General features: G+C 41.8%; 1 protein-coding gene across 2 annotated transcripts; it reads right to left on the bottom strand.

The window, feature by feature from the left end:
* Positions 1 to 3,272: 3,272 nt before the first annotated feature.
* Positions 3,273 to 26,607, bottom strand: GGH (gamma-glutamyl hydrolase). 2 transcript variants are annotated; one of them, XM_082859075.1, is made up of 9 exons: positions 26,416 to 26,606; positions 23,357 to 23,471; positions 19,339 to 19,389; positions 15,449 to 15,533; positions 11,988 to 12,126; positions 9,468 to 9,574; positions 9,294 to 9,384; positions 5,175 to 5,312; positions 3,273 to 3,654 (listed from the first exon to the last, which is right to left on the bottom strand). In XM_082859075.1, the coding sequence occupies exons 1-9, from the start codon at positions 26,522 to 26,524 to the stop codon at positions 3,533 to 3,535; spliced, it is 957 nt and encodes a 318-aa protein (XP_082715201.1). In that variant the 5' UTR covers positions 26,525 to 26,606; the 3' UTR covers positions 3,273 to 3,532. The 2 variants fall into 2 exon arrangements, with proteins under 2 accessions (XP_082715201.1, XP_082715202.1); XM_082859076.1 differs by lacking the exon at positions 19,339 to 19,389 and having other exon boundaries at positions 26,416 to 26,607.
* Between the last annotated feature and the right edge of the window lie 991 nt (positions 26,608 to 27,598).

The raw sequence follows: 27,598 nt of genomic DNA on the forward strand, positions 1-27,598 counted from the left end.
CAGAAGACCTAAATAGACATTTCTCCAAAGAAGATATACAGACTGCCAACAAATACATGAAAGAACGCTCAACATCACTAATCATTAGAGAAATGCAAATCAAAACTACAATGAGATATCATCTCACACCAGTCAGAATGGCCATCATCAAAAAATCTAGAAACAATAAATGCTGGAGAGGGTGTGGAGAAAAGGGAACCCTCTTGCGCTGTTGGTGGGAATGTAAATTGATACAGCCACTGTGGAGAACAGTATGGAGGTTCCTTAAAAAACTACAAATAGGACTACCATATGACCCAGCAATCCCGCTACTGGGCATATACCCTGAGAAAACCATAATTCAAAGAGTCATGTACCAAAATGTTCATTGCAGCTCTATTTACAATAGCCCGGAGATGGAAACAAGTGTCCATCATCAGATGAATGGATAAAGAAGATGTGGCACATATATACAATGGAATATTACTCAGCCATAAAAAGAAATGAAATTGAGCTATTTGTAATGAGGTGGATAGACCTAGAGTCTGTCATACAGAGTGAAGTAAGTCAGAAAGAGAGAGACAAATACTGTATGCTAACACATATATATGGAATTTAAGGAAAAAAAATATCTTGAAGAACCTAGGGGTAAGACAGGAATAAAGACACAGACCTACTAGAGAATGGACTTGAGGATATGGGGAGGGGGAAGGGTAAGCTGTGACAAAGCGCGAGAGAGGCATGGACATATATACACTACTAAACGTAAGGTAGATAGCTAGTGGGAAGCAGCCGCATAGCACAGGGAGATCAGCTCGGTGCTTTGTGACCGGCTGCAGGGGTGGCATAGGGAGGGTGGGAGGGAGGGAGACGCAAGAGAGAAGAGATATGGGAACATATGTATATATATAACTGATTCATTTTGTTGTAAAGCAGAAACTAACACACCATTGTAAAGCAATTATACTCCAACAAAGACGTTAAAAAAAAAAAAAAGAAAGAACAAGTGTTGGTGAGGATGTGCAGGAAGAAGAACCTTCATGCACTGTTGGTGGGAATGTAAACTGGTGTAGCCACTATGGAAAACAGGATGGAGTTTCCTCGAAAAACTAAAATTAGAACCACCATATGATCCAGCAGTTCCACTCCTGGGTATTTATCTGAAGAAAACAAAGGCCAGTAATTTGAAAAGATTTATGTACCCATGTTCACTGCAGCACTGTTTACAATAGCCAAGATACAGAAGTCACCTAAGTGTCTATGGATAGACACTTCACAATGAGTGAAGATGCAGTATATATATATATATATACATACATACATACATATACTGGGGTTGGCCAAAATGTTCGTTTGGTTTTCTGCCTACGATGGCTCTAGTAGCACTTAGTTCTCTTTAACTTCATTCAAAACAATTTTATTAGATTGTTAACGTGACAGCTGTCATATCAAAGTGCATTAAAAAAATTAGCAAAATTGGTAAATTTTTGTGTGGCCATTTTAATATCGAATATGGAAGAAAAAAACATTTCGGCATATCATGCTTTACTATTTCAAGAAAGGTAAAAACGCAACTGAAACGCAAAAAAAGGATTTGTGCCACGTACGGAGAAGGTGCTGTGACTGATCGAACGCGTCAAAAGCGGTTTGCGAAGGTTTGTGCTGGAGATTTCTCACTGGATGATGCTCCACGGTCAGGTAGACCAGTTGAAGTTGACAGCGATCAAGTCGAGACATTAACTGAGAACAATCAACGTTATACCACGTGGGAGATAGCCGACATTCTCAAAATAACCAAATCAAGCGCTGAAAATCATTTGCACCCACTTGGTTATGTTGTTTTGATGTCTGAGTTCCACTTAAGTTAAACGGAAAAAAACCTTCACATATTTCCGCATGTGATTCTCTACTTAATCGTTAACAAAAATGTTCCGTTTTTAAAACAAATTGTGGTGGGCGATGAAAAGTGGATACTGCACAACAATGTGGAACGGAAGAGATCATGGGGCAAGTGAAATAAACCACCACCCACCACACCAAAGGCTGGTCTCCATCCGAAGAAGGTGATGTTGTATATATGGTGCGATTGGAAGGGAGTCCTCTATTACGAGCTCCTTCTGGAAAACCAAACGATTAACTCCAACACGTACTGTTCCCAATTAGACCAACTGAAAGCAGCACTCAACAAAAAACACCTGGAATTAGTCAACAGAAAACGTGTAATCTTCCATCAGGATACTGCAAGACCGCATGTTTCTTTGATGACCAGGCAAAAACTGTTACAGCTTGGCTGGGAAGTTCTGATTCATCTGCCGTATTCACGGGGCATTGCACCTTCGGATTTCCATTTATTTAGGTCTTCACAAAATTCTCTTAATGGAAAAAATTTTAATTCCCCGGAAGACTGTAAAAGGTACCTGGTACAGTTCTTTGCTCAAAAAGGTAAAATGTTCTGGGAAGATGGAATTATGAAGTTGCCTGAAAAATGGCAGAAGGTAGTGGAATAAAAGGGTGAATATGTTGTTCAATAAAGTTCTTGGTGAAAATGAAAAATGTGTCTTTTATTTTTACTTAAAAACTGAAGGCACTTTTTGGCCAACCCAATAAATATACATATATACAAACATATATACATATGTATACATACACATATGTATGTATATATATTCCATATATATGTATACATATATATATACATTCCATTATATATACACACACACACACACTGGAATATTATTCAGCTATAAAAGAATGAAATCTTGCCATTTGTGGCAACATAGATGGATCCGGAGGGTATTATTCTAAGTGAAATAAGTCAGACAGAGAAAGACAAATACTGAATGATTTTAGTTATATATGTGATCTAAAAAATAAAACAAATGAACAAACACATCTAAACAGAAACAGTCATAGATACAGAGAATGAACAGGTAGTCGCCAGAGGGGAGAAAGGCAGGGGGTAGGGCAGAGTAGGTAAAGGGGATTAAGAGATATAAACTTCCAGTTACAAAATAAGTTAAGTCCTGAAGATGTAATATACACAGAGAAAATACAGTCAATGATACTGTAACAATCTCCTATGGTGACATTAACTGGACTTATTGTGATGATTTTATAATGTATACAAATATCAAATCACTATGTTGCACACCTAAAACTCATATAGTGTTGTATGTTAATTATAACTCAATAAAAATTAATAAAAAAATAAAGAGTCTTCAGCAAGGATGAGGTAGGTGGATGGGTAGGGAGTGGTATGTATTTCCAGAATCAATTAGAAAAAATGAAATATCTGTATTTTCAATAAATTTATTTTTTTCTAATCTTCAGATAAAAGAAAGCTTTTCCATGAAAAACACTCAGATTATGTATCTGTCTCACTGACTGATTATCAAATGTGATATAGTCAAATATACTGAATGAAGAATCAGAGCCAGTAACATCATAGAAAAGGAATCTCTGTGGCCTTCTATTATCGTCATGAGTAACAAGTTACTACAACAGTTTAATCATGGAGTTAATCAAAATTTCTCTGTTAACACATTGAAGGCTTTCAATCAAATATATAACTTTGCTGAAACGAAGAAATGTTCCCAGTATAAACTGGACGGTACTGATAAATTAGTGCTTTGCCCTCTTCAACATCAGATTCAAAATGGTGATTGTTTTTCCGAGCTGCAAGAAAAAGAAAGCGTTAATTTTTAAAAAGATAGGATACAATTTTCAAAAGGCTACTTTAAAATATTTCTTCCTATAATCAGCATTATTAAGTGGGATAATACCAGCAAAAAGGAGAAACGTCTTACCAAATTCCCCCAAATAAAGCAGCACCTGATTTGGAGTAGAGCCTTCCTGACAGCAGCCGTGCTAACCCTGCACCAGACCCCACGTGGCGCTCACTCCCCTTTCATTCAAAGGCCTACTACACGCCTACTGTGTGCAGAGCTTGATGTAGGGCCTGGGGATGGCGACATCCACAAGGCAAGGTCCTAACGCTCAAGAAGTCTTGTCTAGTCACCACACAGACGTTTTTATAGACTAATCAGGAGGACGCTTCAAGAGGATGGAGAAACTGGCAAAGCTGAGGCAGGGGAGAAGGGAGGCATCTCCCCCAGGTAAGGCAGAAATTTGAAAAGCAAGGAGGCACAAAGAAATCGCATGGCGAAACTTTAGGTGTGAGGGGGTGAGGGCTCAGACTTTACCCTAAAGTCAAAATAAAGTAAATACAGGCCTCCGTGGCATTTTTAGAAAGAGGGATATTGGAAAATGAAGGCCATGTAGCCGTTCCTGTGATACTGATGCAGGGAGCCTTGCTCTGCTCTCTGCTGTTCTCATCACTCCTATACGAACGACATGAAAATGTTTCTTGGGACTAATACTATACCTGGGAGAACTATTTTTTAATTTGGGGTTTTTGTAATGAAATGACCTGTTCACCGGAGCACAATTCTAAACCACAGTGACCTCAGGAGGAAGCACTTTACCTGCGAGTGTGGACGGAGGGTTGATAAAACCTCAGGGCAAGCGTGAAGGGAGGATGCAAACAAAGTTCATGGAAATCTTCCCGGGGCCGCGACTTGCCAGAGTGACGCCCTAAACCCTTGCAAGTTGTGTTCGTAGCTCTGTCTTACACCCATATCACTCAACTAAAACCCAAGCATCTATAACCAAATTCTCAATTTACCCACAAACATAACCTAGCATGACTATGCCTGTGTTTTCATCATGAAAAAGCAGGCAAAGCGTATTAACTTTCTCCACTGTGCCAATACCTACAGATAGGCAGCCTTAAAACCACAGACTGATGAGTATAGAGTCAATTTACATAATTGTCTTGGAAAAGTAAGATCTAATCCTCAGAGAATGTTATAATTAAATCATTATCCCTAAAAAGCGTAATTGGAGGGGAATCTAAAAAAAAAAAGGACTCAAGAAAACAAAACAAAACAATCTTTATGCTGTTGTTCAGGAAATCAGCCCACTTTAGACTGTACAGTACCGTTAACTGAAAAAACTGTCCTGGTTTGATTTGAATGACTAATATCTCAATTTCAGGGCTTTCACATGAATTAATTTTTTTAAAAGTTAAACCTACAAAACATTTATAGAGTAAAAGTACACAGAAGTTCAGATGAGGGCGATTTCCTTCAAAACCACACTAGAGAGACAAAATTATAACCCCTGCCCCATATTACCTTCAGCCACAAAGAACTCTGCTAAATAAAATGCAGCCCTCACAGCATTAGGCGCATGGGAAATGCCTTTTAATTTTGCCCACTCATAAGGAGCTTTCTCTGGGTGCCACTGGACACCATATACCGGATACTGGTATCCTGCACAAAGAACATAGACTGGTGAGTATTAAGTAGTAACAATGGTCTGGGATGTTACTTAACAATTAAATTATGTTTTACATGCTGTGTAAAACATTATTTTTATAACACCCAATGTCAGACAAAATTAAACTGTGCACATTCTCTCAGACACAAACGATTTCAGTTCACAGTCAATGTGAAAGTTCACAATACAATATTTCACTGACTTACAACTTTTTATAATTTGAAATATGATTCCGTTTACTAGGTGATCAGAGTTGAGTGAAATAACTGAGCCTTTGAACATATCCCAGCTCAATAGTAAACCGCACATCTGATTGGTCACAAGGTTCTTCTACAACTCTCTTCCCCCCACTTCATACCGCATTTTCATCCCCTCCTGTAATGACATTCACATGAGCATGAACTGCGCCAGCATCTTTAGTGTCCTTTTACATAAGTCTCAGGCTCAACTGTGTCTCTCAGTCTATGGAAAGGTTCACGGTTTCATGCTGCCAATTTTTAAATAGTTTTTAAAAGTTTAAATTTGGTGTGAAAGATTTTTGGTAATGTACTTCACTTATTTTTAGAATTCTTAAATATCTTTATATACAAAAATGATACAATCCCTAGGATTTACTCCAAAAACTAAGCTGGTATGAGGAGAAAATAGATATGAAACAACAATGGCCACATAAATGTGATAGTTGTTGAAGCTTAGAGAAAGGTACCCAGGGGATCATTACATTACTCTCTCTACTACTTCTAAATATGGTTTTAAAATTCCATAATTTTTAAAAAATATGTGTAATAATTACCTTTTGAGAAATATCTATACTCATCTCTTTTTCTCTTCACATATGCCTTTCCTCATTTTAATTGAAAAAAAAATCCTCCCTCTATTATTTTTGCTTTGAAATTATAACCCTGACTACCACAGGAAAATACTTAGAGAAATGAATTATCCAAAAGTAGATATATCTAGGGAAAAGGGCACTGTCCGCATATCCCATGAGACTCTGCTAAGAGAGATCATGTCAGAAGAAGGAAACCTATTTTATCCTAGCCTTCTTCAGTCTAGATTCACAAGAGAAAAGAACCTACCAAAAAAAAAAAAAGAACCTACCAGCAAGCAGCTCTGGTCACTCTACTCCATCCCTCCCCACTGCGCCCTTCCCCACCCCCCTTCTTTGTGACATACTCTCTTTCTCTGTCTTGAACCACATGTGATGCCACCAGCAGGAGACCCATGGACTGGATGACCAGGAAATTAACTGTTACACATAGGTAACTGAAAGGCAGATCTTCTAATATATTTCTTTGAGATATGAAAAGTACTATTTAGAATAAGAAATACCCTAAGTGGTGGTGCAGTGGTTAAGAATCCGCCTGCCAATGCAGGGGACACAAGTTCAAGCCCTGGTCCAGGAAGATCTCACACGCCGCGGATCAATGAAGCCCATGCGCCACAACTACTGAGCCTGCGCTCTAGAGCCCAAGAGGCACAACTACTGAGCCCACGCACTGCAACTACTGAAGCCCACGCGCCTACAGCTTGTGCTCTGCAACAAGAGAAGCCACCGCAAAGAGAAGCCCGTGCACCTCAATGAAGAGTAGCCCCCGCTCGCCGCAACCAGAGAAAGCCTGCGTGCAGCAACAAAGAACCAACACAGCCATAAATTAATTAATTAATTAATTAATTAATTAATTAAATTTATTTAAAAAAGAAATACCCTAAGTGATCAATTGTAATAAAGATTTTTCAGATAGATGAATGGATAGGACAGAGATACACACTGACATTCAGAAGCAAGTTGAGATTTACTCATTTTTTGTAAACTGCGTCAATAAAAGATCAATGCAGGTTTCTGACAACTCTAGGAATCATGCCCTGGCTCGCTAATTTAGAATAAAATATCAAGAACAGGAAGGAAATGCGCATATAGGAGCATCTCAAGTGTTTCTATCTAGTAGGTGTCAGAAAACTTTCAGAAGATAAAAATTTCAAAAGAGCCTGGTATGATGACATAGCTAGGAACAGAACCAACATGAAGTCCTATTCCCTAATTTCCAAGCCAATACTCTTTCATTTAAATAATTACTCATCTATTCAACATCTACTGAGATTTCCATAAAGTCCTGGAAACACAAAGAATGACAGAGTCCCAGCTCTCAATGAGCTCTTAGCCTAGGAGGAAAGACAGAACATGAGCAAATAAGTGCAAAGAGACATTCCTAGGAAGTGCAGAGCAAGTATAAAGGAGGAGCACTGAGGATGTGGCGAGAAAGGATAACGGGCAGGGATGGCCTCCAGGAGCTGACCACTGCCCTGATTCTTAAAGCTAGCTAAGAGGCCATCAGCAGAAGGGAATGGGGAGGAAGGAAAGCTTTTCAGAGGAGAGGAAAGAGCATAAGGAAAAGCACGGGGGCAAGAAGTGCTGCTCTGTGGAGGGCTGTGTGTACTGAACAGGGTGCATGGAATCCAGGCTAGTGAGGGCTGCGGGGGAGACCTTGAGTAAATGACTGGGGAATCCAGACTCCATCCTCCAAGTGCTGAAGAGCCACTGAGGAGCTTTCTCCCCAAGCAATGTAGTCAGACTGGAATCTCGGGGGATTGCTGGTGACCGGCTGGAAGGCAGGTTTGTGGAACGGTTAGGAGCTCCTGCGGCAACACAGGTGGCAGGTGGTTTATGCTGCAGTCGGACAGGAGGAATAGAGAGATCTGGGAAGAAGAATTCCCAAGAAGGATGTGGGAAGTAGCAAGAGGCACGGACTTCTTAGATGTGGAGGATGAGGGCCGGAAGTCAAGGGCAGCCAACACTAGATGATGCGGTGAATGGCAACGCTGTCAACTAAAGTAAGAAATACAGGAGGGGAAACAGGGTTAGAGAGAGAAGTTCAGAGTGGTTCACTTCAGACTGCATTCATCAGCCTTCCCAGAATTCCGGGGAGGTCGTTTCTGAACCTTCAGACATCTGACCTCCCCCAACAAGGGAGCCAGTGACATGGCCACAACCTGCGAATAGCATGAACTACTTCTGCCTCGTCCCAGTTGACTCCAGTCCAGTGCTCGGGCCTCGCCAGGAGCACCAGTCTCGCCAGCTGACAGACCACCTACTGCTTCTGCAAGCTCTCATTCATGGTACTTTGCTTCCTTGTGCACTTGTGATGTTTTGGCTGTGAACCAATCACTTTCCTTAAAACCTCATATGGAAACTTCTTAAAAGTCCCGGAAAAATGCAGGTTCCTCCAGAGAGCACTACTGACGTTTGTTTCTGACACGCACGTTGAGGCACTATCAGTCCGAGATAGCTTCAAACACACTTTTTGACTTAAGATGTGCCGAACTTCCCAGTTAGTATAGCGCGGGCCACGCTAGACCGGCCTGTCATGAAAACACTCGGGGCTTTACTGATTTACCAGCCCACCCGCTTAGCGCTACGGTTCAGGATGGCAAATTCTCCCTGCAGTTGTGCAGGCAGGATTCACGGAGGGTCCAGCCTTCCGCGTCCTGCTCCACGGGGGTACTCTCCAGGGAGGGGGGGTCCTGAGCTTCATCTCCAGCTCTCTTTAAGGCTGGTTTAAATACTCCACTTACCTCCTGCAATTTGGGGCCTGGATACCCTTACTGTCACTTCATCAATGTATTTACTTAGGAAGATGTTTTTCTGTATGTCAGTCACATTTTTTGCTGTTGTCTGCAGCACGTACTTAAGCTGCAGTATTACTAGAAACAGAAATCACTTTCTCCATTTATTTCTTCATCCACTCTCCCCTTAACTCTTCACTTCCCTTTTTCATCACCCTATCATAGAAGGTGACCCAGGTAAACCACAACTGATTTGGAACATGGGCAAAACAGGCCTCCTGTCTCCAAAAATGCCCTAACTTCTAACTTCAGTCCCCAAAGTAACATGATCTTATTCATAAGAGAACTATAAAATCAAAATTAATAAATATAATAAGTAAAATAAAGTGTACATCTGCAGTGATACATACCTTCCATTGTTGAAATAAACTCAATAGAGCCATCTGTATTTGTAGTTAATATATTGAAAAACGCCTTTAACTTTTCATTCATTGTAAAATTCTAAAGTGCAAAAATAAAAACAAAATAATTACTTCTGTAGTAAATCTAAATGCATTAATTTCATTGTGTTATTAATGTGATACCTTCACAGAGAGGCTCCACTTGTGGAAATTTGCAGTCAGAGGTTCTATTGCTAATGACAGCAACAAGTCAGCAGGAAAATTCTGGAACATTCTGCCCTGCAATGGACCTGAAATAATTCAAGCATAAAAAGAAATAATTTAAACACAGAAAAAATAAAATCCATTGAAGTCAACTGATCTTCAGCCAGAGAGAGGCCATTGTTAAGACATAATCAAGATGACTAAATGATATGCAAACACATCGTTTCCACAGGAGTATTCTAGTCAAGCACAAAATAAGTTTAACACACAATTCCAAATATGTTCCATACTTAAGTACTTTTCTTGTAGAACTGTAACATAAATAACTAAAATTCTTCAGAAGTGATAATGAGCAGGCTAGCCATAGAGTAAGCAGAGGATTTCAAAATGAGTTCTCTAGACAGCGCTGAAAAATAGGTGAAATTTTCCACATGTGTATATATTTGTTTTCTCAGGAAAGGACCCAGAACTTTTAACACATTTTCAAAGGTATCTGGGACTTAAACGGTTAAAAATACCAACAACGTAGGAAAAAACATTAACTAGGCCAAGATAATTCTACTCACTAAATAGATCAAAAGAAGCAATGGGATTCCCTGGTGGCGCAGTGGTTGAGAGTCCGCCTGCCGATGCAGGGGACGCGGGTTCGTGCCCTGGTCCGGGAAGATCCCACATGCCGCGGAGCGGCTGGGCCCGTGAGCCATGGCCGCTGAGCCTGCGCGTCCGGAGCCTGTGCTCCTCAACGGGAGAGGCCCGCGTACCGCAAAAAAAAAAAAAAAAAAAAAAAAAAAAAAAAAGAAGCAATTTACCTCAGTGAAGGCTCTGGAGTCTGACACAGACATACGCCAGCAAAGGGATAAGAAAAGCCTGACGGTGTTCAAGGCCCTAACGCCAGCTGTCCCTCAATGAAACCCTCATTCAGGATGCGAATGGCTTCCATTAGAATCCCAGAGCCCTACATAATAAAAATCTGCTGATACCTTACTTCAGCGGATTTCATTCCTTTTTTTGTATAAACTCGGTTTTAACCACATACAACCAAAAGAGACTGACCTGATACATACACTTCCCACAGGATTCTTGCAGTAATTAAGTGAGATAATGTGAGAAAGAGCTTTGAACAGTATAGAGCATTTTATAGATTCTATGTATAACAACTACTACTTTCTATCCAAAATCCTTTTGAGAACAGGAATGGTTGGTAGCATTCAACATTCAATTCTGATGACTCAGAAATCAAGTAACCTCCAAGAATCATGATCTATTTACACAGATTGGTAAATAAAGCATTTGTCTGGTCTTTGTCCTGGGTTCCTGACTGGGAGCTTTTAAACCCTTGGAATTTCCTGACTGACAGGTGTGTCTTTGTAATGCTAATGAGGTGACACAAGGTGGCCCCTGGACAGCTTCAGGATGAGGCTGGTTATCAGAAAAACTAACCACGTGATTATAGCAGGTCTGACTTTACCTGGCTATGTAGTGCAATGGACATGCATTGGACTTCTAGAGTAGGTCTGACTTTGAGCTAGCCTGATCTCCAGGGATGAGACAGGGACTGGAGATTGAGTTCAATAATACGGCCAATGATTTAATCAACCATGCCTTCATAATAAAGTCCCTATAAAAACTCTGAGCACCAAAGTTCACCGGAGCTACAGGGCTGGTGAACATATTGATGTGCCAGGAGGGTGACGTGCCCTGACTCAACAGGGAGAGGGCAAGAAGTTCTATATTCCCTCACAGACCTTGCCCCATGTGTATCCTTTACAGTAAAACTCTTTATTGCAAACAGAGCACTTTCCTGAGTTCTGAGAGTCATTCCAGTTAATTATTAAACCTGAGGGGGATTGTGGGAATCCCAAGATTCATGGCCATCTGATCAGATGTATGGGTGGCCTCGGGGTAGGACTCGTGGCTGGTATCCGACAGAAGGGCAGTCTAGTCACGGAGATAACCTTTAACTGGAGTCTGTGATAACTCCAGGTTGTTGGTACTAGAATGGAATTGCAGTGCACCCTATCTGGGATGAAACAGAGTACACAGCCAAGGGAAAAATGCTGACTATAATAATAATAGCTAACACTTATTAGAGTAATATTTAAAGTGCTTATCAGAGTACCTGGAAAACATTATCTTATTTAATCCTCACAAAAAAATCCTAAGAGGTAAATGCTTTTACAAATCAGGAAATTAAGGCTAAGAGAGGGTAAATGATTCCCCAAGGCAGAAGAGACAAAGCTAGGACTCAACACCAAGTCTGACTTTAGAGTTTTTAATCATGCACTGTCCTGACGTCACTAGAAGCAATAAGTTATCAACATTCAAAATTCCTTAAGCCAGCTTTATAACTCAGTACAAAAAGTGATCACTCACATCTTCAGCCTGTGCAAATAATATAAAAATTAACAAATGTTATGAACATATTTTTACTCTGATATTTGCAACTTTTTAATCCTGCCCAGTTAATATTTTTTTTCAGGATCAAAAGAGAATTCTTACCTCTAGTGAAGTTCAGTGGCATTTTAATTCCAACAGTATCTGTGAGGGTTAATAAGCTCTCTCCACTGACCAGATACGTAAGCTCTTCAAATCCAAGGCAGGTCCCCCACGTGGGAAAATAGTCTCCATTACCAAAACCCTGTGCAGAATAAAGAGAAAACTAAGCTTACTCAAACTTTTCAAGATAAAAATTATACATTTGATTTGTCATACAAGATTGGCACCTGAGGTATACATGGATTTCTAAGGAGTTTTCCAGGATCAATAGTAGTAGGCTATCACTTACTCTCTCTTCTATCCGTAGGATATCACTTAATTTCTCTTTAGATCAAGCTCCCACATAATAGTTCAGGTTTAAAAAAAAAAAAAAAATAGTTCAGGTTTAATTAACCAAACTATCCAAACTCAGTTGTGCTGGGAAAGATACAGACATTTGCCAGTCAACTACCAAACAACACATGGAACATTCAGGGACTGTAAATATCAAGGGTAATGCTAGATAAATGCCTATTTACACATTTTCTACAAATCCTGTTGCTTTAAATGACTGTCCAGTTTTGAACATACTCTGAATGGAAGCCTTTCCTCCATTATCTCAGAATTTATAGTAACAGCTGCATTATACCACCTTCAGCTAATCAGATTTAAATCAGGGGAAAGCCATGATCTGGAAGGAAAGGAACAGTCGGCAAGCAAAAGTAAAATAAAATTTCAGAGAGTAAAAGTTGTCAACTAAAAGAGTACAAATGTACTGGGTTTCTTCAGAGGAAGTCACAACAACCAGTGTGACTGGGGGAGAAGCATTCCAGCAACTGAATTTTCTGATTAACCAAAGATTAAACCCAAGTGTGCTGATAGTTACAAAACTGGGTTTTGTAACTTTTCTAAAAGCAGTGGTTTTCCTGCATAGACTGTAAAATATAACCTAACAGGGCTTCCCTGGTGGCGCAGTGGTTGAGAGTCCACCTGCCGATGCAGGGGACGCAGGTTCGTGCCCCGGTCCGGGAAGATCCCACGTGCCGCGGAGCGGCTGGGCCCATGAGCCATGGCCACTGAGCCTGCGCGTCCGGAGCCTGTGCTCCACAATGGGAGAGGCCACAACAGTGAGAGGCCCACGTACCGCAAAAAAAAAAAAAAAAAATTAATTAAAAAAAAAAATATATATATATATATATAACCTAACAGTAACTCATTTTTAATGAGGAAATTGTTAGGGAGTTTTTTTTCTGTTCTTCAATGAGAAAAATATAGAACAGCATTAATTCCTATACTTCCTATCTCAAGATAGGATTTTAATACTTTTATATGCAAGTCTGGAAAATTTTATTTTTAGAAGTTAGAATTGTATACGTTATGTTGAAGGGTCTTACTGCATCCACTTACAATAAACACAAGAGGGCTGAACTGTTCTCTGTTTCCATATGCACACCAAACTTGATTTCTGAACTAAACGTTAAATCCCCACTTGCTGGGGCCACATCTTTTGTTTGTTGTGATCAGCAGAGCAAAGGACACAGAGTGAAACCGAATAGATCTCACAGAAATCACTTCTCAGGGCTTCTTCATCAGGGCCTGTGGACCCCAGTGGCTACAGCTAAATGGAAGTTCAAGGTTGCTAAGCTTTTTTCTTTGCTTTGAAATCTTCAAGTAGCTAATTACATTTTTTTAAATTTATTTATTTTTATTTATTTATTATTTTTGGCTGTGTTGGGTCTTCATTGCTGCGCACAGGCTTTCTCTAGTTACGGCGAGCAGGGGCTACTCTTTGTTGCGGTGCGCCGGCTTCTCATTGCGGAGCACAGGCTCTAGGCGCGCGGGCTTCAGTAGCTGTGGCACGCAGACTCAGTAGCTGTGGCACGCGGGCTCTAGAACACAGGCTCAGTAGTTGTGGTGCACGGGCTTAGTTGCTCCGCGGCACGTGGGATCTTACTGGACCAGGGCTCGAATCCGTGTCCCTTGTACTGGCAGGCGGATTCTTAACCACTGTGCCACCAGGGAAGCCCTGATTATATTTTTTTAAATAGGCCTTAGGGTCTTACGGGTTAGGTGGCTCCTTTTTTTTTAAATTGAACAAGCCAGTTACGTGAGTCTCTATATGCAAAGGAAGAGTGGCTTTATAATGTTCATATATATGCTTTCCAAATGCATTTTAAATCACTCATGTTATAAAATTTCAATTTTGTTCCCTAGTTTTTCCAAAAAATATCCACTGAGCATGTACTAAGTACATGGAACCATATGATATGAAATGAGGAATGCCTCAAAGGGTGTCAGAGCCATGCAATCTGATGAGACATGAACAGCTAACTTCAAGATATTCTGTCTCTGGGCTTCCCTGAAAAGCTGGCTAAGGCACAAATTAGGGACGGGGTAGAAAGGAACAGCCTAAGCAGATCTGAAAGTGGGAGGACACAGAGTGTGTGCTGGAAATACCAGCCTGGCTGCAATTACCTGCACAAGCAAAGTCTGGAAAAGGTGAGCTGTGGACACACTGTATATCTTGACTCAAAGACTATAAAAGGCTACAGGTCATCAAGCCAAGTCATTAAAAGTTTTCAAACAAGCATCTCATATGCTAAAAGCAGTTTCTTAGGGAAATATTTAAGGTTGAGGGAGATAGTAGGACCAGCAAGATTAATTAGAAAATTGCTGTTAACAGTTCAGGGGAGAAATAGCCAGGGTCTGAGCTATGGTGCAAAGGCAGGAGCAGTCTTTTTAGGAGACTAAAAAGGAATCGAGAGGCTCTGCAAGTCACTGCACGGAGAGGAGATGAGAATTAACAACACATGAACAGGGACTTCCCTGGTGGCACAGTGGTTAAGAATACGCCTGCCAATGCAGGGGACACAGTTCGAGCCCTGGTCCGGGACGATCCCACATGCCGCGGAGCAACTAAGCCCGTGCGCCACAACTACTGAGGCTGCGTTCTAGAGCCCACGAGCCACAACTACTGAGCCCACGTGCCACAGCTACTGAAGCCCACATGCCTAGAGCCCGTGCTCCGTAACAACAGAAGCTACCGCAATGAGAAGCCCACGCACGGCAATGAAGAGTAGCTCCGCTTACCGTGACCAGAGAAAGCCCGCACACAACAACAAAGACCCAACGCAGCCAAAAAAATAATTAAAAAAAAAAAAAAAACAACACATGAACAATGCCCAGTACATAATGAAGCCAGTTTACTTGGCCACCATGAGGGCCTGGTTCACATTAATGAGCCCAAACAGAGAGGGCCGGCCAGCAGGGCCCTGAGGCTCCCTGGAGCCCAGAATTAAATGAAGCGCAGAGAAAATGGCCAAAAGCTGCCACTGGCTGGAAAAGAACAGGCACCCCAACAGTTAAAGGTGTGACGAGACTAGGGTAATTGTGCAGAAAGTATTACCACGTGCTTAAAAAAGGAATTATCCTCGTGGAAAATTACAAAAGCTCACCTGGAATAATAAGAAATAACTGAGGTTTACCTGTATGGCCAACTTGTAAAATATTTTGGCCACGTGGGCGTAACCTGAATTTATGAGGTCAACACTTCCTCCAGGGAAAAGGATCCTGAAACAACATCAAACAGCGTGCATTTCAACCCCTCCCCACTCCCAGAAAATAAACAATCATTTTATTTTAAAACAACTTTTCCTTACTACATAAGCAGCAAGATCATTAGAGAAAATGAGAAAAATTAGGCAAAAAGAAAATACAAAATATTTACAATCCCACCCATTTGTAAACTATTGCAGTTAACAATGAATTTGTGCATATTCTACCAAACCTCTTGGATAAACAAGTTTATTTTTGAAATAGAGTGTGGATAAATTAAAGTAAAATAAATGGGGGGAGGGGAGGAGAGTACACACAGCTAGAAATCAAGTAGAAATAAAATTCCAAGTATAGCTAGGTTTAAATTAAGATGATCAGAGATGCCAAAATCAACTGCAGGTCCATAATCATGAGTCAGGCTTAGCTCACAAAAAAATCTGTTTTAACAATAAAGAACAAACTAGTCATAAAAATATAGTAGGCTAGAATTAAATATCTATGGAATTTAAATTTATTATTATTACCCTGAAATCTCTTCAGAAATAAGAATGGTGTTAGAAAATTTTGAAAAAGAACACAATTACCATTCTAAACAAATTCTAGGAAAAAAAGGGGAGTCACAAGCATTTGACTTTATTTTACCCTACACATAAAGGAGAGAGATAGAAAAATATTTATGTTTTCATATCAACTTTGTAAACTAACTCTAAAAAGCTCTTAAAGTAACTAAGGATATTCAAGAGATTACAAAGGTTGAATTAAATATATTAAAATTTTTGAAAATACTTAAATATGAATTTGAGACATGTGAAATATCACCTTTGAGACTGTGTTCATTCAGTAACAGGTATTAGCCCACAGAGACAAAGATGGGTAATTTTTGCTGTTAGTAGGATCGTGGTCTAGTAGGAAATATATAAACTATAAGGCAGAACATCTGCCACAAAACCAAGCAGAAAACCCTACAGTTTAAAGTGGCTTAATGAAGACTCATTAGCAGTTCTCCCTTTTCATTGACTCAGTATTTAAAAAGCTGCGTCTGAACAAACTTGGTATGTTTAATCTCAAAGTCCATTCATAAAGTAAAACTTGACTGTCCCTCTCGGTTGACAAACTCCTTCAAAGCAAGGCTCTGCCTTTTCATCTCTGCAAGCCCCGCACCCCCCAAAAATGAAAACTGCATACAAGGCTCAGTAAAGGTGTTTCGGAAGTGGCATTAGAGTCCTGCTCATTGCCTGCTGTATATTTTTGAGGTTCTACCATATACTCTCTCCTGGACTTATTTATCTTTGTCCATGCCAAAGTACACTGCATATAACAGGCATTGTAAATGTTTCACTAAATTGAACTAACTTTACTGTAAATATTTACTGATCCAAACTGAGGTGAATACAAATGACTGTTTTGAACATAGCTTTTTTTAAAAAAATATTAATAAATGAACAGTTTTCTAAAATTTTTAAGAAGTTCTTTTTATAAAAGCTTTACAGTAAAATAGACTCCCTCCATCCCACTCCTGATTAGAAATAACCACCATTATGGGGCTTCCCTGGTGGCGCAGTGGTTAAGAATCTGCCTTCCAATGCAGGGAACGTGTGTTTGATCCCTGGTCAGGGAACTAGATCCCACATGCATGCTGCAACTAAGAGTTCGAATGCCACAACTAAGGAGCCTACAAAGCCACAACTAAGGAGCCCACCTGCTGCAACTAAGACTCACTGCAACAAAAATTAATTAATTAATTATTTTAAAAAGATGGGTGTTCTTTAAAAAAAAAAAGAAAAAAGAAATAACCACCATTAAAACTTGTTATGTTGACCTCATATATGCTATACATATCTCCTCACCCCAACTTTAAAAACAAAAGTAAGCGGTAGTATACTATACACACCACTATGTGCCTTGCTTCTTATCACATGGTTCACAGAACAATAGTGATTCAGGGCAACATCTATAGATAGCCTCATGTTTAACCTGTGCATAATATTCTATTATATGCATATAGTCTATTTTTTTATCCAATTCCCAACTGATGGACCGTTGGATGGGTTCTAAATCAGAAGTATTTCAAACAATTCTACAATGCATATGTTTGGGCCTAAGTCTTCACATAAGGGGGGATTATATTTTTCTTTCTGTTTTATTATTTTCTTTTTACTGAAGTATAGTTGATTTACAATGTTGTGTTAGTTTCAGGTATACAGCAAAGTGATTCATTTTTTTATACATATATGTATGTATATGTATGTATGTATATATATTCTTTTTCAGATTACTTTCCCTTATAGGTTATTATAAAATATTGAGTATGTTCCCTGTGCTATATAGTAGGTCCCTGTTGGTTATCTATTTTATATATAGTAGTGTGTATATGTTAAAAGGGGTGATTATATTTGTAAAATAAAATTCCTCTGAAGGGTTTCCTGGGTCATATGGTATGTGCATTTTTAATTTCAATAGATACTGTAAAACTGCCCCCAAGGGCTTCCGTGGTGGCACAGTGGTTGAGAGTCCGCCTGCCGATGCAGGGGACACGGGTTCGTGCCCCGGTCCGGGAAGATACCACATGCCGTGGAGCGGCTGGGCCCGTGAGCCATGGCCGCTGAGCCTGCGCGTCCAGAGCCTGTGCTCCGCAACGGGAGGGGCCACAAGAGTGAGAGGCCCGTGTACCGCAAAAAAAAAAACCTGCCCCCAAAAGACTATATAACTCACCCTGATGGAAGAAATTTTCACCTATTGAGGTATGGGGACATCATCCTGGCTTACACATGATTTGGCTTGAACTTTAGGCTAACTAGAACAGCCTATCATATGGTGCATCAAACAAGTGCTGTACAACTGCTTTAACCACTAAGAAAATAATGCGTTATCCAGAAGTTTCAAAAAAAGTCCACTTTGAAGACGGGGATAAATGTCTCCCCTTCCTATGACGCCCATGCTAGTAGTCCTTCAAAGATAAGGTTCCCTTCTCAGACACCAAGGTCATGCTGACTCGCTGTATATGTGCTAATCTGTCTGTCAAAACCCTGAAGGAATGTACCCTTGTGTTTGATGTTCGTTCTTTGCTCTGTCAAGATATAAAATCGTGTTTTTCCAGAGCACTTTCTTCCTGGGCTATAGTCCTCCATTTGGCTCGAATAAAACTCTCTTCTGTTCCTTAATAATTGTTTATTGATTATTTGGATCAACAACTCCCATAAGTAAAGGATAAGAACACTGTTTCCTCACACCCTCACCACAGAGTACTAGCACATTTTCTGCTCTTTGCTAACTTGATGGTTTTTAATTGCTATAATTAGCTTTCCTCTAATTGTGAGTAATGTTGCACATTTTTTCATATGATTAAGAGGGTTGTTTTTTTTTCTGCGAGCTAAGCAATCATATCTTTTGCGGAGAAGCTAGAGGATATAAAACTTTTTTTCCAAGTTCTATCCAAGTCACCTTCGGAAAAATAACCAATTAATATTCTCATTCTTAAGACTTATACATCCCCTAAGCAAGCAGTATGCCACGGCCTCCAAAGTGGCTTCAAAACATTTAAGACAAAAAAAACAAACAAACAAACAAAAAAAAACATTTAAGACAAGCATTAAAAGAATAAAGACTATGTCGCACATTAAAAAAAATTGTATGTTGTCTACTGTGTAACATTTATTTCTTAACCTGCCTTCTCTCTGCAGGACTTCTGCACCTCTCAACTCAGAAAACTAATATTACACCACTGTAAGACAGCTACATAGAAACATGTATTAAATTTATATGTACTTCTTTGCATTGCTTAGACCTCCTACACTATATTAAACCAATGTTGGCAACTTACCCATTAATAGACTTGAAAAGCTTTTCATACTCTTCATCTTTAAGATCAAGCCTGAAAACAATAAAAATAATTACAAAACATCCATTTCCAAAACTTAAGAAGAAAAGTAAGCCTCTAAATGAAGTCACCACATTAATTTTTAAAAGCCGGGTGAAAAATAATTCTTAAATACTGGACTATATCACCTCTCTGCCTTCCTAGAGGCATTTTTTTCAAACTACATGAAAGCCACATACTTATATCCTTGTTTTGCTAATCAGACAAGTAAACATGTTTTCTTCTGGTCTAATGTAATTTGATATTGTGAGGTACATGTTAATATGCAAAACATTAAAGACCATGAGATTTGGGTACCAGTAATTTCTCTGCTAGCCAAGATAAAAAAAAAAAAAAAAAGTAAGGATATTCAGTAGTTTTAAGTAAAGACTAAGAAATTTATTAGCATACCTATCTTAACTACAGGAAGCTTCAGCAAAAAATATAAATGCCAAGTCTCTGCTTCAACCCACCCCTACCGCCAACCGCAAAGGTCTCAGAACTACTGTGTATTCACAAGTCAGAAGAGTTCAGATCTAGGCGGTACAGACTACATGCAGGTCCCTGTAGATGGGCCTAATTTGCCCAGGTAATTATTCTGAAGTTCCCTTCATCAAACATCTGGTAAGGTTTTCCTAACAATCACCACGTTATTGATGATCTTATTCCCTTCTCCAGAGAAAACCCACAGGATTAGTCTGTGACAACTGGCTACAACCTTGACTTATGTCACAGTAAGACAGGTTACTCTTCCAGAAGTTCGACGGAATGAAAGGACAAGGGAAAAGAGCATCCTATTTATGAATTCCTGCAAGAACTGTGCTACGTTCAGAGTCTTCTGGTTGTATAAGAGAATAAAAAGGCATAATGTCTTCTCAGATATCAACTACAGTCCATTTCTGCCACACAGGAAAGTTCTAGAGGCATTAGGACACTTCTCCCATTATTAAGGAGATACCCATGATGCCCGGATGTAGCTGTGCTTTGCCAGAAAACCCCTCTAGGCTCTCCTCTAAGCCCAAATGAGCTGTGCTTTCAGAAATTCATAATAATCCTCCTCTGGCAGAGAGCCACAGAGCAGTGGGTGACACTGCAGTGCTGCTTACCACTATCTTAAATGGAGGATAGATGGGCAGGTGGCTGTGACTTGGGAAGTGATAGGAAGATGAAATGTGAGTCCCAGTATTCTGCCAGTTCAATCTCCCCAGATTGTGTCAACAAAGAAGGAACCAGCAGGGACCCAGAAGCTTCCCCATGGATATATAAACCAGATGGGCAACTACCACCACGAGGAGCCAGAATGGATTCAGATCACTCAGCTGCGCTCCAGGGACTCCTACCAGCTAGCCATGCAGCCTGTTTCCAGTCACTTCAGTCATTCTAAGTAATGGCTCCCCCATTGTCCATGACTGAAGTTTCGGGCCCTGTTTATCACTATTAAGGGGCTTAACTGTTGGTTGTGGGCAGGGGGTGTCACAAACTCAAGCGCCTCAGAGGCCTTGCCGGCAAAACAGACCAGGTCACATTCTTTGAACACAGACGGTGCTTCCATGTTATCAGACTTTCTTGAAACAAAAGACCCTCTCAATAAGTTCTTTTTAAAGAAAACAGCGAAAGTCTGGTAATGATGGCAAATGACACAGCTTCAGCAACGTGAAAAGGAGTGACAGGCGCTGTTGCCAATGGAGAGCACGTGCTCCATTTAAAATGAGCTCCAGAAAACTGCCTTCAAAAAAAAGGAAGCCAAGAATTCAGACTTTTACAAAGTCTTCTGATTTGTACATATTTTAAGCACTGCATGAATGAAGCACATTTTTAAACCAAGAGCAGCCTGTGGGCAGCCACATGCCAGCTCTCAGGTGGGGGACACTCGGTGGGTCTCCCTAGTCCTGCGGCGGAAGATCATTATAACCTGAGTGCACCGGCCACCTGAGGGCGAAGGCAGCAGACAGAGGGCGGAAGGACACCAAAGACAAACTTCTTCAGCTGCTCCAGGATTAGGTCTCCCATCCTCCTCCTTTTCCTTCTAAACTGCAGAAGTTGGTCCCCAGCACCCGAAATTCAGAAATGAATCCAATGTCACCGGTGTGATCACTTGTCTCGTTCTACATTAGGCAAGCCTCTGCAGGTTCCTCTGGGAATTAAGCTGCCATGCATTACATTGTTTTTACAGGATCACGTGATTCTAATTCTGAGCAATATACCTTCAAGTGAACTTTGGGAACCCAAGCTGGAAATTAACCTGAATGCTGACAGTCACGTTTTCAGTATCTCAGGCTTCAGTCCCAGTATTCTACAAATCATCAGTTTCAAAACTTCCCTAGTTTCAAAATTTCCCATTTCAAAACTTCTGTCATTCTCATCTATTCCTCCCTGTGCCCTTTCATTCTATTACTCATCAGGTCTTACTGATTTTTTTTAAAGAATATTTACCCATCGATCCTACAACCACTGCTCTAAGACAAGCCCTTCTCGCTTCACACCTCGCCTACTCACACCTAGCAGCCATCTCTGAACTGGCCTACCTGCGTTTTCACTCTCCACCTCCCACCTGTGTTATCAGCACTATGTCCTAAAAGAAGAGCTTGCAGGAAAAGCTTCCAGGATCAAAACTTTGCAACACTGTCCTAAGGACTGTCCAGAGCCTCTGCCTCAGCTCTAAAATGCTGCTGTTACCTGGGTTCCAAATAAGATATCATTTGAAAAATTAGATCTGCTACTATAAAATTGAAGACTAATGTCAAAAGCGAACGTTCATCTTGGAGTAGAGACAGTTAAATGTAAAAGATCAAGCAAAAAGACAATCCTTATGACTCTAAACATAAAACCATTTGGTGGTACCATTCTCAAAATTGTAATATTTGCATTTTTAGTATTAATGTTCTTTTTGAGCAGTACTTTTCTTTGTTACAATTGTTTAATGCGAAATTATTTACAAAAACAAGTTGCCCAGAGCAAACAGTTGTGTTTTGTGTGTGAAATCACTTATAATGGATTAGGTGAGGGTGCTGGAAGACCCCCAAATATAACCAATTTTGGATGATAAGATAATATCAATACTTACAAGGTTTCTGTTAAAAAATTCAACTCTTTCCAAATCAAAATGACATGCATCATTTATTATCACGTCATGTCATGAATATGACATGAGTCATTTTCTTATTCTAGGTCATTATATCACAAAAATAATGTACCTCCTTTAAAATTGCAATACCTGTAATTTATACTGAAGCAACACTGCTGTAGTAGTAATTTCCAAACTTCTATAAATTTATTTATTTATTTATTTTTGCTGTGTTGGGTCTTTGTTTCTGTGTGAGGGCTTTCTCTAGTTGCGGCGAGCGGGAGCCACTCTTCATCGCGGTGCGCGGGCCTCTCACTATCGTGGCCTCTCTTGCTGTGGAGCACAGGCTCCAGACGTGCAGGCTCAGTAGTTGTGGCTCACGGGCTCAGTTGCTCCGCGGCATGTGGGATCTTCCAGGACCAGGGCTGGAACCCGTGTCCCCTGCATTGGCAGGCAGATTCTCAACCACTGTGCCACCAGGGAAGCCCCCAAACTTCTAGAGTAGAGCGCAAAGGTGTTTTAAAAGTCCTCTTCTAGAACGCTCCTTGATTCCCTAAGTGTTTCCTTACCCTAATATTACGGGATGAAGTGACGCTGCAGATGCCTTCACTCCATTACATTCACGCTGTCTGATGAGGATCACCTTTTCTGGGGGAAAGATGACTCATTTCATTCTCCATCTAATACATATGCCTCATGTCTAACGATATCACAGATGCACAGAGCTTCACACCTTAAACGACTTAATGAGAGACTCCTAAGCATTAGATGTGTGACAAAAATCAGGTGTGATGTTAACACACTTGAATGACGTGATCATAGGAGAGAAAGCATTCATTTTAGAGATAAAAGATAATTTTAGAGATAAAACAGCAGTTGCAGCTTGTATTACTCAGAGTAAAAACTATCGAATCATACCTTATGGGCACAACTCTTGCACCTGCGGATTCCAGATACTTTACATAGGATGCAGCAATATAGTATTTCCCCAGGATTTTCATGTTCTCACTATGGCACGTTTGCATTAATATTCCTAAATTACAAAAAAAAAGAAGTTTCAGTTTCAAGCAATTTCCTTTTTTCCTGCTCAGAAACTGAAACACATCACCCTAGAAATGTCACTACTCTACTCATTTAATTCACAGAATTAAATATGAAGCTTCTCCTGAAAGCACGTCTATAGAATTTGGGAAAGGAGTAGTGGAGGCTGATCTGAGTTTTAAGTAGCCTTCTCTCTTGCCTCATTAGGGAGGCCAAGTAAGCCCCCAAAGTAGGTCTACAATAGCACCAGCCTTTTTCACAAAAGCTAGAATCAACTTCAGAGTACAGATCCTTCAATCTAGAAGGAGGCCTCTCCCTTCCCACACACACACACACACACACTCTAAGGCACATCGTTTCCTTGACAACAAAGTAAAGGAGTGAAAATATCTTCTATCCATATCTCTCCAACATCATCACCACCACCTTAATCCAAGCAACTAATATCTTGCGTCCCCCCGACCCCAGACTATTATAATAGCCCCTTAAAAGGTCTCTCTGCATCCTTTCTTAAACAACTGCCTTCCAACTCCAACCAGTTCTCCACATGGAAAGAAATCCGATGACATCACCATTCACTGTTTTGGCATATATTACTGAATCATACTATATACCAGGCACTGAACTAGGTGCTGGGGACACATGAGTGAACTGAACAAACCAAATCCCTGCTTTGTGGGCTTTAATTCCAGTGTGCGGAAGGGAGAGAAGAGAGGAAACACAGTAAACAAGATCAAAAGGGTAAACAATAGTGTGATGGCTGGTGGTAAGAGCCGAGAAGAAAAGTAAAGCAGCAGAAGAAGGTGTGTGTTTGGGGAAGGAAGGATTGGGTAAGTTCCAATCTACAGGGAAGAAGAAAGTCTCTTAAATGCGGTGGCCAGGCAAGTCCTCTCTCAGAAGGTAGAACATGACACTGTCGGCAGGAGTTCAGAGAGGTGAGGGAGTCAGCCACATGTGGGTATCTGGAGGAAGACGGTTCCAGGGTGAGGGAACAGCAAGTGCAAAGACCCCGAGTCGGCTCTGTGCCTGTACCGCTGCAAGGAGTGCCTGCGACTAGAGTCCTGTGTTGGCAAGGGGACAAAGTGACAGCAAAGGAAATCAGAGAGAGAAGAGAGAGAGATCAAAGCAGCAGGAGGTACCTCCTTGCTTGAGCACTTCGATGGGTTCCTAAACTTTCACAAACTCTACAGACCCTGATGCTCGGGCCCACCTACCGCTCTGGCTGCCTCTTACGCCTGAAACCTCAGCCCCAGCACAGCACTGGCATCCAGGACACATCAAAACACATCTCTCCGGAGAGGATACCTGTGCCTGTATCGCTCACTACTTCACCATTTGGAACACCTTCAGTGTCTCTGCAGGCCACCTGACAGGCAGGGCCGTCCTTATCAGTCAGTCACCTATATCCCCAGCTTCTTACAATAACTGGTATTCATCAGGCACTCAGTTAACATATATGCCACATGCCAAACTTTGTTCAGTAAGACTGCTTTTCTCCTCATGGAGCGGTAAGATCGCCCTTATTAAGGACAATAACAATTGGCAGGGAAATAATTAGGGAGTGTCATAGGAAATGGAGTGGTTACAGGACAGGCAAGGATGAGGTGCCACAAAGGCGGGCTGGGGACATGTGGACATAAGGTACTAGAAAGGAGGAAAGTACATTAGAGTAGGTAAGTTCCACCAACTTCTCCCCCGCCCCCTCTCCATCCTGGGACAAGAGCTCGGCTATATTCCCCACCCCTCAAAATGGGACCAAAATTCTACCCATACTTTGAGGCCATCTCATGAATTTCGCGGCTTCTTTTCGTTGATCCTTTGCACTCCTAACTCAGTGCCTTGCACACAGGTATTCAGTTAACTATTTTGTCTTAACTGACCAGGGTAAACCAAAAGCTTACTTACTTTTTCTATATTTGACCCTGGACTTGTTTCCTAGAAACCACTGTTTCTAGCAAAGGGAAAACAATCACTCCTCTTCTTCCCTTTTTCCCTCCCCTCTGCACCCACAATTCCCAGCACCCTACATGAGATTATACTTTGAGTTAATTCCCCTGGGAGATTCTAACCACTATTTTAAGTAGCTTATACAATAAGGCATTCCGGGTTCCAAATACTGATACACAACACATTTGAAAACTGGGCACTACCAATATACACGAAAAAATGCTCATCTACTTTCTATTTAGTCACACAATACAGTGCCCATCTTCGGGGTGGGGGGGGAACACACAAAAAACAATATGAAAGGCATAACGCTACAGCTAAAATGAGACCATTTTACCTGTCCACACACAAGTTACTTTCTGCAAATTTAAAATCCGGGCTGATTTCTCCTGGGTTGCTTTCCCCTGTCCAGTATCAAATGTCTATTCTGGCAATGCAAATTGATGTTACTCTCTTTTTAAAACATACATTTGTCAAAAACGAAAAATGACATGCTTCACTTTAACACCGAACAGAATTGCCATTAGGATCACACCAGCCGCTGCTGCCCTCCTCTGCTGGAGATGACTAAGACCAAGGTATACCATTATTTCTTGATTATCTAGCCAATTCGATTTTTATACGTTATAATGCATCGTTCCTCGAAATGCGCCCTCAGCCGGTGAAATTTTAATAAAGATAATGCATGTATAGAATTCGTTTAATCAGTAGAAATTCCTAGCTAAGTACAGTTAAACCATCCGCAGGATTCTTCACAGTGCACCTTCCTCCCTTCCAATTTTAAGAGCCTTGGAGTTGAGGAAATCAACGAGGCATTAATTAGCTATATTTCAGCACGATCCAAATGATGGCTTGGCCCCTGTGCTACACAGGAAGGCACACATCCTAACCCTGAACTTGGGTCTTCTAGGACAGGACGCAGCCGCCGGAGCGCAGCTGCTGGAAGCGCCCACCGCGGTCCCGGCCCCCGGCCCCCGCCGCCTCCTCACCGATGATGGGCTTCTTGGAGGTGGGGGCGGGAGAAGCGGACAGCCCAAGGCTCGCCGCCCCGCACAAGACCAGGCCCAGCACTCTCAGCAGAAGACCCAAGCTCGCCATCGCGCTCGCCGCCTCCCGCCGCCTTTCAAAGGCACTGCCGGCGCGCGGCCAAGTGATTCAACCCCGGCCTCCCGGCCGATCCAGGGCTTAGGGCGGGGTTGGTGCTCCGCCGCAGGGGCCTATGGGAAAAGCTGTCCCGGCGCGTGCGCGCGGCTGCCGCGGGGCGGGGCGGGGCTGGGGCCGGGCCGAGGCCGGGGCGGGGCCGGGCAGGGGCCGGGGCCGGGCGGCTCCTGGGTACTAGAGACCCTGCTCGCCCCATCACGGCGGCGGCGGCGTCCCCGCCGCCGCAGCCGGTGCTACCGCCGCGCCCCGGCCCCCGCCGCGCCCCGCCGCGCCTGCGGAGACTCGGGAAAGTGCCGGGTGGGCACGGGGCGGTCTCCGCGTCCTCGAATCTGCCCTTTCAGTTGTTTTCTCGACGTGACCTTAAGTCACCCAGAGCTAACTGGGGCGCCCGGCCCCAGCGGTCGAAGGGGAACCGCAGGGTCTCTGCCTGACCGAAATGGTAACCTGGCAGCAGGGGAAGCTGGCGAGAGGTTCTAGAAGTCGCCTGAGAACTTTGCGCCATCGGCAGCCCCTGCCTAAAATCGTCGGGAGCTGCTAAAATCGTCCTTAGGAAGGCTGACAGCCAAGTTTGACACCCCAGCGTTCCATACAAGGATGTACGGTGACTTAGGCGGTAATTTCCACATCTTGCCATTTGTGGTCGGGATCGAGGCTTATGGACGATACGAAGGGAAGACGAGGGAAGGACGATGGATGCGAACACGTCCACGGACGCACCGCCCCAGCCCCGAGCTGGGTCGGCCCACCGCTGGCATCGCGGCAAAGGGGCAAGGCCAGGCCAGGCCCGCAGACGGTGCCTCCTAACTTCAATGTTGACCCCAAGCACAGACTGTCCTACAAACGGGGCAGAAAGGATGACTTGGGTTCCTAGTCATTAGAAGTTTTTTGAGGTTTCTGTTTAAAATTTTAGAAGACATTTAGAAACACTAGGCATATTTTGGTGGGAAAGTAGATGAAAGACAGAGTGAAAACCAAAATATAAAGATTTGGCTTATACTAGGTGAGCATTCC

Source organism: Leucopleurus acutus (assembly GCF_964270905.1).
Source record: "Leucopleurus acutus genome assembly, chromosome: 17".
NCBI lineage: Eukaryota > Metazoa > Chordata > Mammalia > Artiodactyla > Delphinidae > Leucopleurus > Leucopleurus acutus.